A 17,365-nucleotide genomic window follows, 5' to 3' on the forward strand; every position below is an offset into this window, starting at 1 on the left:
TACAAGTTTGTTATTAACCTGGTTAATAGGGGCAGTATTTTCATTTTTGAAAAAAAAATGTTCCCGTAGTAAACGGGATATTTTGTCAGGACAAGATGCTAGAATATGCATATAATTGACAGCTTAGGATAGAAAACACTCTACCGTTTCCAAAACTGTAAAGATATTGTCTGTGAGTATAACAGAGCTGATGTTGCAGGCGAAAGCCTGAGAAAAATCCAATCCGGAAGTGCCCCATATTTTGAAAGCGCTGCGTTCCAATGATCCCTATTGAGCTGTGAATGTGCTATCAACCAGCTTACGCTTTCTACGTATTCCCCAAGGTGTGTACAGCATTGTGACGTAGTTTTACGCATTTATGTTGAAGAATAGCCGTAGGCGGCTATATTGCGTAAGTGGTCACCTGATGGCTCCCAGGGTGACTCTCGCGTAAAATACAGAGGTAGCCATTACTCCAATCAGTCCTACTGAAAAACGAAATGTCCCGACGGATATATTATTGAATAGATATTTGAAAAACACCTTGAGGATTGATTATAAACAACGTTTGCCATGTTTCTGTCGATATTATGGAGCTAATTTGGAATATTTTTCGCCGTTTCCGTGACTGCAATTTCCGGGCGATTTCTCAGCCAAACGTGAAGAACAAACGGAGCTATTTCGCCTACAAAAATCTTTTGGGAAAAAATGAACTTTGGCTATCTACCTGGGAGTCTCGTGAGTGAAAACATCCGAAGTTCATCAAAGGTCAAATTTGATTGCTTTTCTGATTTTCGTGACAAGGTTGCCTGCTGCTAGCAAGGCATAATGCTATGCTAGTCTATTGATAAACTTACACAAATGCTTGTCTAGCTTTGGCTGTAAAGCATATTTTGAAAATCTGAGATGACAGGGTGATTAACAAAAGGCTAAGCTGTGTTCCATTATATTTCACTTGTGATTTTCATGAATAGGAAGATTTTCTAGGAAGATGTATGTCCGTTGCGTTATGCTAATTAGTGTCAGGCGATGATTACGCTCCCGGACCCGGGATGGGGAGTCACAAGAATTAAGGCACATTAAAGTTCAAATGTTCCAGATGGCTTTTCTGCCAAAAAATGCATGTTGATATTTAAAAGAAAGTAACGCTCCAGTGAAGTAGTGATGCGGGAAATGTTTCCTGAAAGGAGTCACAAATGTCAATGTCACTACACATCAAATTGTTAATGGTCTAAAAATAGCCAAAATAATATGAATGAAAATATCAAATCTCCAGTAACATCCTACAATATCTCTTATGTGATGAAATCCCAAGAAATGCGTTAAAATTCATAATGGCATGCATCCATAATTGTTGAGGTGACTTGGAGGTGAATGATTTCCACGCTGCTGTTAATATAAAACTGCTTCAAACTAAAATCAATGAGTCTGAAGGCTTGTTTTTTTCCCTCAATAAACATAGTAAACCCGTCCTTATGGAGCAGCATGGCTTGATTAAACACACACATGCTGCTTCGGGACTCTCACACATTCACAAAGACCAGCAGAGGCATACATTAACAAAACACTCAAATGCACTTGCACGAACTGAAGCACCTTCTAACATTCTCACACATTCGCTCACACATTCACACTCAACTGCAGAGGCATACAAACAAGTAGCAAGCCCTCAGCCCTGTGTGTGTGTGTGTGTGTGTGTGTGTGTGTGTGTGTGTGTGTGTGTGTGTGTGTGTGTGTGTGTGTAACTTGCGTGAAGAAACTTGCACTTGTAGAATTTGATATTAGACACCCCGACCACACAGAGAACAGTATCTCAGAGAGAGAGAGAGGGCTATTTTCAGTTGTTAGAACAGTGATTTTACACTGTGAGAACACCAGCAGGGAAATCAGAGGCCTACTGAACCAGGAACCACTCCCTTTTTGCTGCTTATTTTTCAACCTGGGATCTACCTCTCTCTGTGTGTCTGTGTCTGTGTGTGTCTGTGTGTGTCTGTGTGCGTGTACGGGAGAGCGTACGGGAGTGTTTGACCTCAGCAGGTCCCTCCCAGATGGAGAGACATCAAATGATCCATGCTTAATTTGAGGATCCGGCACCTCTCAGTTTTGGACTGTTTAGTTCCGGAACATATTTGGCCGATCCGGTACCTCTCGTGGCATGAAAACTAATGTTCACTTTTTGCAATGTACAAGTTAGAATAAACGTGTTCAAAGTTAATTTGAGTTTCCTCTTCGTTAATTATCCTGCCCCCCCCCCAAAAAAAACACAATGTGATAAAGTATCTAGATATTCAAATCCATGCCTGATATTCTAAAAGTTGATTTGGTTGGGCTGGCCAGGCCTTATGGTTTGCCCAACATTGGAACATATGTTTGATACCAACTCGTGAATGTGGCAGTGTGAGAAGCGTGCCTGTATTCCTCACAGAACTAGAATGAGATTCCCTTTCTAAGATCTCTCTGCTCTGATAGACATACGCCTGAAACTCTCATTTTTCCAGCATTGCACTTCATCATCATTTATTCCTTATAGAATCACAGCCGCGCGAAGGGTTCTGGAGGAGCTGCAGCACCCCTGATAAATTGAAATAATTTGCCAAAGTTATAGAATTGCTGGTCTGTTCAAAAAGAAATTAAATCATTCTGAATAGCCTACTACACCATGAGAATGCCCATAATGTAATTTAGACACAAAGGATCAATAGCTTCTTTTAACTAGAACTGCTGGGCCTCGAGGGACCCCCCTTCAAGCTAATGAGCAGTCATTCTGACTGCAACATTCTCACAGCGTAATTAATGCATTTAAAACTAAGTATTGGGTGTTTCTGTTTATGAAGGCCTTGTCTTTTTATTTTAATAACACGCTAGCCTTCTCATTCGTTTATGTTACTGTAGGCTACACATACAAAAAAAAAATACACAAAAATTCAAGTGTTCAATTTTTTTACAGTGCTTTTGTTACAACTATGAAACAGAAAGCACATGTGTTGGAACAGGGTAACAGCTTCTTTTTAGAATTACTCAATTTAAAAAATACCCCAACCAATCGGGGTCAGCAAGACCCATGGTCAAATGACGAAAACATCCGTAGCCTAAACATCACAATAAGCTCCAAGTGGCCTTGATAAATAGTGAAAATCAGCACAAAAGCAATAACGGCATTGAATAGAAGTGTGGACATGACAGCAGTCAAAAATAGTAAATTATTCTCAGATCATTCTTACATTGTGTGCATCTTCACACAATGGCAACAGTTTAATTTAATTTAGCTCCTATCACTTCTCCTAACAATTGACACAAATCTGGGTAACTTTCAATAGCTTGACACTCTTTGACATACATTTGTTTGGTTAGTCTACGGTTCTCTCTTTATTGTGTCCCATTGTCTTGTCATTCTTCAGCACCGAGTACAACGACTGTGCAGGTGCCTTATTTTGTGCAGAGGGAGGGAGCGCCCATCTGACTTTGTTCATGGCCAGGCTTGTTTTCTTTGTAAGCAGCTTGTTCGCCAATGACAGTGAAGTGAAAAAATTGTCCTTGGTGACATTTCTCCCCTTGCCAACGTAAGGTTCCACAAGCCTCATCACCACATTCTCCGACACCTGCTCACCTGCTGCCCGATGTGAATCTGTTCCCAGATATTGAACGCCTTATCTATATTGTTTGCTTGCCCTCACTCATGAATTCACACATTCTCCCCCTTTCTCTCCCATTATACTTTACTTATTTTATTTCAATGTGTGTGAAATTTGTTTCTGTAAAGTTTAGGTTCAATTTCGAGACAATTATTATGCGGAAAACCCAGGTTGGAAACAATTGGCTCCTGCTGAAAAGAGAAGACTCAAATCTGTCTGCTGCTCATTATAGCCTTCTAAAGCAGCTCTGCAATGGCCTGGGGTGACTCCCCTTACTACACTAGATGCATCACGTGTTTAAGTAAGTGTGTGTGCACGCATGCGCAATATCAACAGTCCCTTATCTCTGGTAAATCTTGGCAAGCATCAGAAAGGGTTACACGTTATGGTTACAAGCCAAAGAACCCCTATCACACAGTTTTTGCAGATAGGGCGGCAGTATATTCATGCTGCAAACCGCCCATTCAATGTCATTCCAAAGATGCTCTGTAGGATTTGGTCAGCAACAATTTTCAGATACACTGTGGTGTTCAATCATTGCTTAATTGGTATCAAGGGACCTAACGTGTGCCAGGAAAACATTCATCGTACCAGTACACCACCGCCACCCGTCTGTAGCGTTGACACCAGGCAGGGTGGGTTCAAATCCTGACTTTAATATTGGTGAATCTCTTATACAAATGGTTAAAGTTATGTACAGCCACCCCAGATGTAAAACAGTAAATAATGGTTACTTCTCAGAAAGTATTGCACTTTTAAGAGGAGTTAAACAAGGCTGTTCTTTGTCTCCATATCTATTTATTATGGCCATTGAAATGTTAGCTATGAAAATTAGATCCAACAAGAACATCAAGGGGTTAGAAATCCAGGGGATAATGTATGCTGAGGACTCCAGTTTTGTCATAATTCCGCAATTTGGATCCCTTCACAGTCTAATTGAAGATCATTTATCTATCCTCTCTGGACTAAAACCTAATTATGACAAGTATACCATATTACGTATTGGATCGTTCAAAAATACAGTGTTTACACTACCTTGTAGTTTACCAATAAAATGGGTGAGTGGTGAAGTAGACATACCTGGTATTCACATCTCAAAAAATATAAATGAACTTACCACAATCAATTTCAATAGAAAGTAAAGAAAAAATAAACAAGATTCTGAAACCATGGAGATGTAAACACTTGTCTATTTAAGGAAAAATCACATTGATTAACTCTTTGGTCCTGCCTACTCCAGACGACTAATCTTTTAAATCACATTATGCAAAAATTATGCTCATACATAAGCTATACCCAAAATGATTCTCCCGTAGATTATTAAGAAAGGCTCATCCTTTGTTAAAAAAATTTACTTTTTGCCTTTATACAGATTACAACTTCTCATTTTCGACTAATTGAACATTTAATTTTGTCTAAAGTATTGCCTTTCTTAAACAAGCCATACAAAGCTGATTACAATTTCAGTTTTATCCACCAGAAAATATAGAACAAATATTACAACCAATGTTATGGTTAAACTCAAATATACTGATACAAATAAATAAACATTTTAATGGAAAAAATTGAAATAAATTGTATTATATTTATTAATGATGCTATGAATAGAAATGGAGGAGTTGTCACATATGCAGCTATTGAAAATATATGGGAATACCTGCTCAATACAAACTTACAACCAACTGATTGCAGCAGTACCGAAACTATCCCTGAGGCCCACCTCCTGGCCTACTCAGTTGTTCACCCGGACTCCACCCAAACACGGCTAGAACACACTACCCCACCGGATCCTTGCCGTAATCTCTGGACCTTGGCACAGGATCACCGCTGCTACCAAGTGGCAAATAGTGGCTAACGCCCCTGCCCCAAAGCTAGCACCATTGAGCTATGAGCCAGGCGCATCTCCAGGATAGAAAACTAAATTACTACAACTACAATACCTCTTTCGCCATCTGGCTTGGATCCTTAGTAGACAAGGCGCCCCGCCGCACCACCACGACAGATCTGCCGACGAATACTCCATCCACTGTGCCATCAACCGGCCTCCGCTGGACGTCGGAGCAGACGCTTCTACTAGCCCCGGGCTACTAACTTTAAATGCTGCGTCGCCCACGTGATAGCGTGGTAGCGACTACTCCGCGGCTTCCCTGTCCCATATATTGCTGTCCCCTGCACCCTATGATCACTTGGCTACATAGCTGATGCCCGCTGGACTGTCCATTAATCACAGAAATCCATTCTGTTTATATATTTATGTTTTTAGTTTTGTTTATTTATTTATTATTATTATTATTTTATTTATTTTTTATTATTCTTTTTTGTTTTTATCTGTCGGCCCCAGCCGCGAACTCAAGCTCTGTGTAGTTAACTTCTTATGGCTGCAGGGGCAGTACTGAGTAGCTTGGATGAAAGATGCCCATATCAAATGGCCTGCTCCTCAGTCGTAGTTGCTAATATTTGCATATTATTATTAGTATTGGATAGAAAACACTGACGATTCTAAAACTGTTTCTAAAACTGTTTCAATTATGTTTGTGAGTATAACAGAACTCATATAGCAGGCAAAAACCTGAGAAATTCCACTTCCTGTTTTTTTTCCTGTAGGTGACAGATTTTCAACCAAGGTCTCATTGAAATTACATCGAGATATGGATAAGTTTTCACTTCCTACGCCTTCCACTAGATGTCACCAGGGGGGTCGATTGACACAGGAAATTGTCACCACAGCCATGAGTGGACCATGCTTTCACCAGGCGCATTCACAGGGGAAGGACATGCGTTCTACCGCTCATCTGAAGTAATTCTAATTATCCGGGTGGAACGTTATTCAAGATATATGTAAACAACATTCTAAAGATTGATTCAGTACATCATATGACATGTTTCTACTGACTGTTACGGAACTTTTGGACATTGTCACGTTATCGTGGACGCGCTTTGTGACTTTGGAATTGTTTACCAAACATGCTAACCAAAGTAGCTAATTGGACATAAATAACGGACATTTTCGAACAAATCAAGCATTTATTATGGACCTGGGATTTCTAGGACTGCATTCTGATGAAGTTCATCAAAGGTAAGGAATTCTGTTAACTCCAGCATGGAGGCTAATTTGGATACTGTTCTGAGCGCCGTCTCAGATTATTGCATGGGTTGCTTTTTCCGTAAACTTTTTTGAAAATCTGACACAGCGGTTGCATTAAGGAGAGGTATATCTATAATTCCATGTGTATAACTTGTATTATCATCTACATTTATGATGAGTATTTCTGTTGAAACGATTTGGCTATGCAAAATCACTTGATGTTTTTGGAACTAGTGAATCTAACGTGCCAATGTAAACTCAGATTTTTTTAAATATAAATATTAACTTTATCAAACAAAACATGCATGTATTGTGTAACATGAAGTCCTATGAGTGTCATCTGATGAAGATAATTCAAGGTTAGTGATTCATTTTATCTTTATTTATGCTTTTTGTGAATGCTATATCCTGCTGGAAAATGGCTGTGCTTATTGTGGTTTGGTGGACACCTAACATAATCGTTTGTAGTGCTTTCGATGAAAAGCCTATTTGAAATCGGACACTTTGGTGGGATTAACAACGAGAATAGCTTTAAAATTATATCAGACACATGTATGTTTTAGGAATTGTAATTATGAGATTTCTGTGGTTTGAATTTGGCGCCCTCTATTTTCACTCGTAGTTGTCATATCGATCCCGATATCGGGATTGCAGCCATAACAACTTAACCGACCCTGTCTGCCCAGTCATCGCCATTTTACCTGTTGTTGTTTTAGCTGATTAGCTGTTGTTGTCTCACCAATTGTTGTCTTAGTTAGCTCTCCAAATCAACACCTGTGATTACTTTATTCCTCGCTGTATGTCTCTCTCATATGTCAATATGCCTTGTATACTGTTTTTTAGGTTAGTTATCATTGTTTTAGTTTACTGGGGAGCCGCTAGTTCCACTCATTATACCTCTGATACCTCCTTTGTCCCACCTCCCACACATGCGGTGACCTCACCCATTATAACCAGCTTATCCAAAGATACAACCTCTCTTATCATCACTCAGTGCCTGGGTTTACCTCCGCTGTACCCTCACCCCCCATACCCCTGTCTGCACATTATGCCCTAAATGTATCCAAGCTTAGGAAGGCCACCAGCAATTCTGAGATTTCCATACCCAGCTACAACATTTTCCGTCAAGATAGAACTGCCAAAGGGGGAGGAGTTGCAATCTACTGCAGAGATAGCCTGCAATGTTCTGTCATACTTTACAGGTCTACACCCAAACAGTTTGAACTTCTCATTTTAAAAATTAACCTCTCCAGAAATAAGTCTCTCACTGTTGCCGCCTGCTATCGACACCCCTCCGCTCCCAGCTGTGCCCTGGACACCATTTGTGAATCGATCGCCCCCCATCTAGCTTCAGAGTTCGTTCTGTTAGGTGACCTAAACTGGGATATGCTTAACACCGCAACAGTCCTACAATCTAAGCTAGAAGCCCTCAATCTCACACAAATCATCAAGGAACCCACCAGGTACAACCCTAAATCCATTAACATGGGCACCCTCATAGACATTATCCTGACCAACTTGCCCTCCAAATACACCTCCGCTGTTTTCAATCAGGATCTCAGCGATCACTGCCTCATTGCCTGTATCCGCTATGGGTCCGCGGTCAAACGACCACCCCTCATCACTATCAAACGCTCCCTAAAACAGTTCTGCGACTAGGCATTTCTAATTGACCTGGCCCGGGTATCATGGAAGGATATTGACCTCATCCCGTCAGTCAAGTATGCCTGGTCATTCTTTAAAAGTAATTTCCTCACCATCTTAGATAAGCATGCCCCAGTCAAAAAATGCAGAACTAAGAACAGATAAGGCCCTTGGTTCACTCCAGACCTGACTGCCCTTGACCAGCACAAAAACATCCTGTGGTGGACTGCAATAGCATCAAATAGTCCCCACGATATGCAACTGTTCAAGGAAGTCAGGAACCAATACACACAGTCAGTCAGGAAAGCAAAGGCTAGCTTTTTCAAGCAGAATTCCGCATCCTGTAGCTCTAACTCCAAAAGGTTTTAGGACACTGTAAAGTCCATGAAGAACAAGAGCACCTCCTCCCAGCTGACCACTGCACTGAGGCTAGGTAACACGGTCACCACTGATAAATCCATGATAATCGAAAATGTCAAAAATAATTTCTCAGCGGCTGGCCATGCCTTCCTCATGGCTACTCGAACCCCAGCCAACAGCTCCCCCCCCGCAGCTACTCGTCCAAGCCTCCACAGCTTCTCCTTCACCCAAATCCAGACAGCAGATGTTCTGAAAGAACTGCAAAACCTGGACCTGTACAAATCAGCTGGGCTAGACAATCTGGACCCTCTCTTTCTAAAACTATCTGCCGCCATTTTTGCAACCCCTATTACCAGCCTGTTCAACCTCTCTTTCATATCGTCCAAGATCCCTAAAGATTGGAAAGCTGCAGCAGTAGTCATCCCCCTCTTCAAAGGGTGTGACACCCTAGACCCAAACTGTTACAGACCTATATCTATCCTGCCCTGCATATCTTCGAAAGCCAAGTTAATAAAAAGATCACTGACCATTTCAAATCCCACCGTACCTTCTCCGCTGTGCAATCCGGCTTCCGAGGCGGTCATGGGTGCACCTCAGCCACGCTCAAGGTACTAAACGATGTCATAACCGCCATCGATAAAAGACAGTACTGTGTAGCCGTCTTCATCGACCTTGCCAAGGCTTTCGACTCTGTCAATCAACGTATTCTCATCGGCAGACTCAATAGCCGTGGTTTTTATTATGACTGCCTCGCCTGGCTCACCAACTACTTTGCAGACAGAGTTCAGTGTGTCAAATCGGAGGGCATGTTGTCCGGACCTCTAGCAGTCTCTATGGGGGTACCACAGGGTTCAATTCTCGGGCCGACTTTTCTCTCTGTATATATCAATAATGTCGCTCTTGCTGCGGGCGATTCCCTGATCCACCTCTACACAGATGACACCATTCTGTATACTTCTGGCCCTTCCTTGGACACTGTGCTAACTAACCTCCAAACGAGCTTCAATGCCATACAACACTCCTTCCGTGGCCTCCAACTGCTCTTAATCTCTAGTAAAACCAAATGCATGCTTTTCAACCATTCGCTGCCTACACCCGCCCGACTAGCATCACCACCCTGGACGGTTCCGACCTAGAAAATGTGGACAACTATAAATACCTAGGTGTCTGGCTAGACTGAAAACTCTCCTTCCAGACTCTTATTAAACATCTGTAATCCAAAATCAAATCTAGAATCAGCTTTTATTTCGCAACAAAGCCTCCTTCACTCATGCCGCCAAACTTACCCTCGTAAAACTGACTATCCTACCAATCCTCGACTTCGGTAATGTCATCTACAAAATAGCTTCCAACACTTTACCCAGCAAACTGGATGCAGTCTATCACAGTGCCATCCATTTTGTTACCAAATCACCTTATACCACCCACCACTGCGACCTGTATGCTCTAGTCCGCTGGCCCTCGCTACATATTCATCACCAGACCCACTGGCTCCAGGTCATCTATAAGTCTATGCGAGGTAAAGCTCCGCCTTATCTCAGTTCACTGGTGACAATAACAACACCCACCCGTAGCACACGTTCCAGCAGGTATATCTCACTGATCATCCCCAAAGCCAACACCTAATTTGGACACCTTTCCTTCCAGCTCTCTGCTGCCTAAATCGCTGAAATTGGAGACCTTTATTTCCCTCACCAACTTTAAACATGAACTATCGGGCCAACTAACCGATCGCTGCAGCTGTACATAGTCCATCTGTAAATAGCCCACCCAATCTATCTACCTCACCCGCATAATGTTTTTAATTTCTTTACTTTTCTGCTCTTTTGCACACCAGTATCTCTACTTGCACATCATCATCTGCTCATTTATCACTCCAGTGTTAATCTGCTAAATTGTAACTATTCACTCCTATGGCCTATTGCCTACCTACTCATGCCTTTTGCACACACTGTATATATACTTTATTTTTTTCTACTGTGTTATTGATTTGTTTATTGTGTTATTGGCTTGTTTAGTCCATGTGTAACTCTGTGTTGTTGTCTGTGTCACACTGCTTTGCTTTATCTTGGCCAGGTCGCAGTTGCAAATGAGAACTTGTTCTCAACTAGCCTACCTGGTTAAATAAAACAATTACCACAAAAATTGAGGATGCAAGTGGAAAAGGGAGACGATAGGAAACCTTTTGCCTGCCATATATTAAAGATACAAATTGGCTGAAAGGAATTGTCATAAATAGAAAAATATACCAGTTTCATTTGAGGACAAAAATGTTGACAGCCACGCCATACGGGTTGCAAAATAAATGGGAAGAGATTTTCGATGTTCCAATTCCATGGCACGTGGTTTATGAACTGGTACAAAAAACAACACTTGATTCAACACTTAATTAAGAATTTTCCCATTTAAATGAGTATATAAACTTCTTGCCACCAGCAGGATGCTATATACATGGGGCATACAACCATCTCAGCTCTGTAGATGTTTCATTAGATCATTTATTCTGGTATTGTCCCTATATAGCTTGTTTCTGGTCACAGGTTCAGGAATGGTTAAAAAAAAATCACAACATGCACTTAAAATTGACCTTACAGATAGCAGTTTTGGGGTGATTTGGAAAGCCATTGTCAGTCAATAAATAATATAATAATACTTATAGGAAAGGTTTTCATCTTTAGCTCACAATATAATATACTAAATTATTGGAAAGGTTAAAAAATTATGTAAAACATCACAGCACAATTGAAAAATATATGGCACATGGAAACCAAACAAGGGAAGTCTATGGTGATAGGTGGAATGGGCTGAGAGTGGCTGAGGGTTAGGACTAAAGAGCTTATGTTTGGTAATGTATTATTGTATGTGACTGCTTTATATAAAAGTACCATGTATGTAAAATGTGTATGCAAAATGTGTATGTAAAATGTATGTCTATATGTAAAATGTGCATGTAGTAGAAAAGCTGTTAAAAAAACAAAATATATATATTTGTCCTTCGAAGGGAGGGGGTTGTTGGAGGGGTTAATACTTTTTTTAACCTTTTGCGTGTAGGGGGCAGTATTTTCGTTTTTGGCTAAAAAACTTACCCATTTGAAACTGCCTATTTCTCAGCCCCAGAAACTAGAATAGGCATATAATTGTCAGATTAGGATAGGAAACTCTAAAGTTTCCAAAACTGCAAAAATATTGTCTGTGTGTATAACAGAACTGATATTGCAGGCACAAGCCTGAGGAAAATCCAATCAGGAAGTGCCTCTTATTTTGAAACCTCTCTGTTCCTATGCATGCTATCCTCAATTTAAAGGGATATCAACCAGATTCCTTTTTTCTATGGCTTCCCTAAGGTGTCAACAGTCTTTAGACATATTTTCAGGCTTTTATTTTGAAAAATGAGCGTGAAGGATCACATTGCGTAAGTGGATAGGTGGGGGCTCTCAGAGTGAGTTTTGCGCAACTGAGTAAAGCGGCCATTGTTTCTCCCGCTGTTATTGAAAAAGCTACACACTCGGTTGATATATTATCGAATATATATTTTAAAAACAACTTGAGGATTGATTATAAAAAACTTTTGACATGTTTTGACATTTTGACATTATGGATATTATTTGGAATATACGTCTGCGTTGTCGTGACCGCTCTTTCCTGTGGATTTCTGAACATAACGTGACAAACAAACGTCGGTATTTTGGGTATAAAAATAATCTTTATGGAACAAAAGGAACATTTGTTGTGTAACTGGGAGTCTCGTGAGTGAAAACATCAGAAGATCATCAAAGGTAAACAATTTTTTGATTGCTTTTCTGATTTTCGTGACCTAGCTACTTAATGCTTAGTGTACATAATGTTATGCTGTGCTATCGGTAAACTTACACAAACGCTTGGATTGCTTTCGCTGTAAAACATAATTTCAAAATCTGAGACGACAGGTGGATTAACAAAAGGCTAAACTGTGTTTTGCAATATTGCACTTGTGATTTCATGAATATGAATATTTTTTTGTAATATTATTTGACTGTGGCGCTATGCTATTCAGCGGTTACTGATGACAATTATCCCGGTACCGGGATGGGTAGCGTCAAGAAGTTAAAGGAAAAGAAGAAAAAAGAACTAAAAAGTAAATTTACAAAATGACCTGACTCTGCCATCGGCATAACGGAACAGGAACTGGGATTCGTCGGACCAGAAAATGTTTATTCACTTCTCAATTGTCCAGTGTTGGTGATCATGTGCCCACTGGAGCTTCTTCTTGATTTTGGCTGATTGGAATGGAACCTGGTCTGGTCGTCTGCAGCAATAACCATTATAATGATAGAGGACTTGTGCATTCCAAAATGTTGTTCTGCACACCGCAGTTGTACTGTGCCATTATTTGTCTGTTTGTGGCCCGCCTGTTAGGTTGTTGCACCATTCTCGGTAAACACTAGACACTACTGTGCGTGAAAGCCCCGGAGGGCAGACATTTCTAAAATACTGGATCCGGCGTGCCTAGCACCGACGATCATACCACGCTCACAGTCGCTTATGTCACTTGTTTTGCCCATTCTGAATTTAAATCGAACAATACCTGAATGCCTTGATGCCTGTCTGCCTGCTTTATATAGCAAGCCACGTGGCTCACTGTCTGTAAGAGCGATCCATTTTTGTAATCGGGGTGAATGTAGAACAGTATCATGTTTGTGGGTGTTAATAGTTGTGTTGGACCTTTAAAGTAAAAGGTGATCATGAATATCATTACTCATTTAAGGGTCCTGAACAGTCATTATGATTCCCATGTGTTTATAGCCTTTTGAGTTACATAACATTTTTTGAAGATAGAAATGCTCAACATTTTTGGAAAAGTACTATTTTATCTAATGGCTCAATACCAGGAAGTTTGAAATTAAGTTCTGAATGAGTAGGGATTTTATAATCATGAGCTCGCCTTGATTAAAAGCTCTTTGAAAGGCCTGTGTCAAGAAACTTGGATGCAGTGAGCAGTGGTGCAATACATCCATGTAACGGCTGTTGGAAGGAGTGGAGGACCAAGGTGCAGGGTGGTACGTCTTCGTATTTATTATTTGAACTGAACACGGATTAACAAAAACCAACGAAGAGAACGAATGAAACCGAAACAGTTCTGTCTGGTGCAGAAAGACACAAAACAGAAAACAACTAGCCACAAGACACAGGTGGGAAAAGGCTACCTAAGTATGGTTCTCAATCAGTGACAATGATAGACAGCTGCCTCTGATTGAGAACCACACCCGGCCAAACACACAGAAATAGAAAACATAGAACACAAACCATAGAATGCCCACCCCAACTCACGCCCTGACCAAACCAAAATAGAGACATACAAGGATCTCTAAGGTCAGGGCGTGACAATCCAACTCAAGCAAATGTGGTGACACACAAAGCAACTCAAACAGTGAAATTGCAGCAATGATTTAAAACACCTACATACAGCTCTGTTTCCATTTCTTTTGTGATGCGGTTCCAATGACTTGACAATTACGTTAGAGATTTGAACGACCCTGTTCCATGCTGGCTGAAGACCTAGCTAGCTAGTAACTATCTAATACCAGACACAGATGAAAGGGGAGACATATAAGTATCTTTGCCATAGATCAATAGTGTAAACGTTGAAATATATTTGCTGACACCCTACAGTCAAATTGTGGCACCAGTAGAGTAGCTATCTAGCTATATAAACCACGCCCCTCTGCAAACACGCCTTCTCCGATGATGGTTACAAGGTGACACTTCTTAAAATTAGGTAAGAGAATATCATTTTACCATTGGTGTATTAAAATTAGAGTTAGGTTGATGTCACCCTATCCCTTCAATAATCCCTCTTTCTGAATCCAACTGTTTGACATGGGGGACATGACCAGTAACTTTATGAAATAACAGTACATTTTAGTCATCATACTTTCATCTGGTTCAATCAAACAGCATCCAATTCCACACAAACAAAATATAATATGACAGTTACTTTAATTTTAACATGCATTAAACAGAACAGATTCAACAGAAAGACATTTACTCTCATGGGGGGGGGCAAAAATAACTATCTGAAAGTCACACCCCTACTAAGCCACGCCTCCAGTCTTCTGATCTGACCCCTTGGATCATAGCTCAATAACCCAGCATCAACAATCCAATTTAAAGAAAACAATGGGTTGTTTGTGACCCAATTGGCTTTGTCAAAATAACCAAATGTGTGTTCTGTCCAATATTTACCCAAATTGGGTTGTTTATAACCCAGCATTATTTTTAGAGTGCATACACCCAGCATTTTTTCGAGGGCCCTGTAGATTCAAAAACATCATTCATGGAACTCGGAGGTGAATAGCCAATATCACACAGTCCAAATCCAAAGACTCTCTTCCCCTTTCTCGGCTATTTCTCTATCTGTGAAGCAATTTCAACTCCAGAGAATAGCGCTGTCTCTTCCGAGGCTTGCATTGAGGGAAACAAAATAACCTATTAGCCATCCACTTGATATACAGCTGGGTTTACAAACTGTGACAGGAACAAGAAGTGCCATAGCCAGGGGAGAGAGAGAGGGGAGCTCCACTGCTACTCCCACGGAATAGAGCGCTGCACCCAAATACAGTGTGACTATCCGGGATCCTTGGGGAGTCCCCTACCTATTGAAGTTGACATTTCACATGGTTAATGTAATCGTTAATGTTTGGGTTATGGGAAGGTAAGGGTTATGGTTGGGGTTAGGATAACGGTAGTGGTTGAGGTTACGGTTAGGGTTTAGGGGATGGACATCCACGGACTCGATTAGCATCTAGCCTTCTAGCGGGAGGCAAACAAAATACTGCGCCAAAGTTGCACCTGCCTTTCTGGCGCGCTATACAAAATCTATAAAGACAACAAATACAGCGCACAGCTGCGCAAGGAAAAATGTGGACAAGGAGGGTAGGTACATACCTGTTTTTTATGCCGTGGTCCATCTTCGAGTTCCAAAGTGCTGTTCATGATTCCCCATCGGCCATTTACCATTCTCTGGAGAACCTTAGACCAGAACCGCCTGTTGGTACGAGGCGGGGGTGAAGGAGAACGCTCTATTTTTGTGTTTCTTTCCAGGCGATCTACTACATAGAAAGGGGTGTTAGCTCTAAGTGTTCGCGCACAGAGGGAGAGAGAAGCTAAACAACTTCTCTACCACAGGGGCTGGCTACGGTTCTAGCAGGAGTGGCGGGGAACTAAACATAGTCAACTCATATGTAACGTATTTACAGAACTTGAACTTCGATTTCTCGGATTTTCTTCGGTTATTTTTTTTTACCGTTACCCTCTACATGCAACGACGGATAACAATCAGAGATTCTGAGATTAAAGTCCAAGTAGTAGAGAATCCAATAAAAAAGCCACTTGGAAAGCCGGTCATCCAAATAAATTTGTCTGGGTAAAAAGATCTCCTTTGCGGTCTCCAATCGTTCAGGAAGTGCAAACTAGGTGTTATCCTCAGTATTGTTGAAATAGTAAAAAATAACGTCTGGATAGTTCCAGACTGTGTCACGTTTTGAGTGAAAAGGACAAAGCCAAGGTGCGGTAGCCTATCGCCTGATTTCTTGCTATGCGGTCCACTTCATTCCTGCACTATCCACTGCTGACTATGAGGCTCTGGTCGGCGGCGACGCGGAACAGATGAGGGATAAAGCCTGCCCTAGTTTAGAAGCTGATCTGCATGAGGAGGGTTATTTCACACAGATGCTTTTGACAAGAGCGGTGCAGGGGTTCAGATTAGCGGGCTCAATTTGTGTGCTGCCGCGCGGCGCTGCGTTCCTTTGAAGCTGTCATGCGCGCGGCACGTTCCACCCAGGTTCCCAGTTCTGCTCCGTTCTGTCTGCTGTGCCCTCCACGCGCAGCTGGGCTACTGCTGTACCTCTGTCACCGACTCTGCCACCGCACAGCTCGAGCTGTACCGCCTACCCCCTACACTGCTTTTCCTGGGCCCCCGAGACTCCTTCACTCTGCAGAAACCAATGTGCGAAAAGATAACAGAACAAAACACACACGAGACTATTGTGGGTTAGATCCAACTCTCAATAGAATGTACTGATAAATGAATGTAGTCTATCTATTCCTCTCTCTCTCTTTCTCCCAAATCGTATGTGTTGTGTTGCTACCAACAGGCTACAGATGAAACGTCTGGGTTGAAGCAAAAGCAAGTCGTTGCCTGATTTAATTTAAGCTACTTGTTTTTCATAGCTTGTGGATGCACAAAATGTATGTGCCGTATGCAGCAACGTCACCTATATTTGTTGGATACCTAACTCTGATAACAGGTTATTAAATGGAGTATGTATTAACAATAGTAGGAAACACAGTTTCGTTATGTTTATGTGTTACACCACACGCATGCTGTACCTGTAACTTGCAAAGCAGTTGCATGTAGTTGTTGAAAGTGTATCCCTATAGGTGCAGAGAAAATGTAATATTTCCATAGACATCAAGTTCCATTAATAAAAACATGAGTTTAATACCGTGATACCGTGATATATAGGCCTAAAGTCGAAACAATAAGAAGACGCAGTGGCAGAATAAATTCAACCACACCTTTGTTTCATCACACAACCGGAGAGCAACATCTGTCCGGTGAAGTCCACAAAACATATTGCATGTAACAAACAGGTATATGACCATCCGCATTGTCAAGCAAGTTAAT

At 41.3% G+C, this 17,365-nt stretch overlaps 1 protein-coding gene across 1 annotated transcript in view; it reads right to left on the bottom strand.

Annotated features, from left to right (window-relative positions):
• Positions 1-16,777, bottom strand: part of fibcd1b (fibrinogen C domain containing 1b) — a 248,405-nt gene extending 231,628 nt beyond the window's left edge. Inside the window, exon 1 of the mRNA XM_024397223.1 lies at positions 15,625-16,777. Within this exon, the coding sequence (XP_024252991.1) occupies positions 15,625-15,696 (72 nt within the window). The 5' untranslated portion in view covers positions 15,697-16,777. The remainder of the gene's footprint in view (positions 1-15,624) is intronic.
• Positions 16,778-17,365: the final 588 nt, after the last annotated feature.

Source organism: Oncorhynchus tshawytscha, linkage group LG33 (genome assembly GCF_018296145.1).
Source record: "Oncorhynchus tshawytscha isolate Ot180627B linkage group LG33, Otsh_v2.0, whole genome shotgun sequence".
NCBI classification, from domain to species: domain Eukaryota; kingdom Metazoa; phylum Chordata; class Actinopteri; order Salmoniformes; family Salmonidae; genus Oncorhynchus; species Oncorhynchus tshawytscha.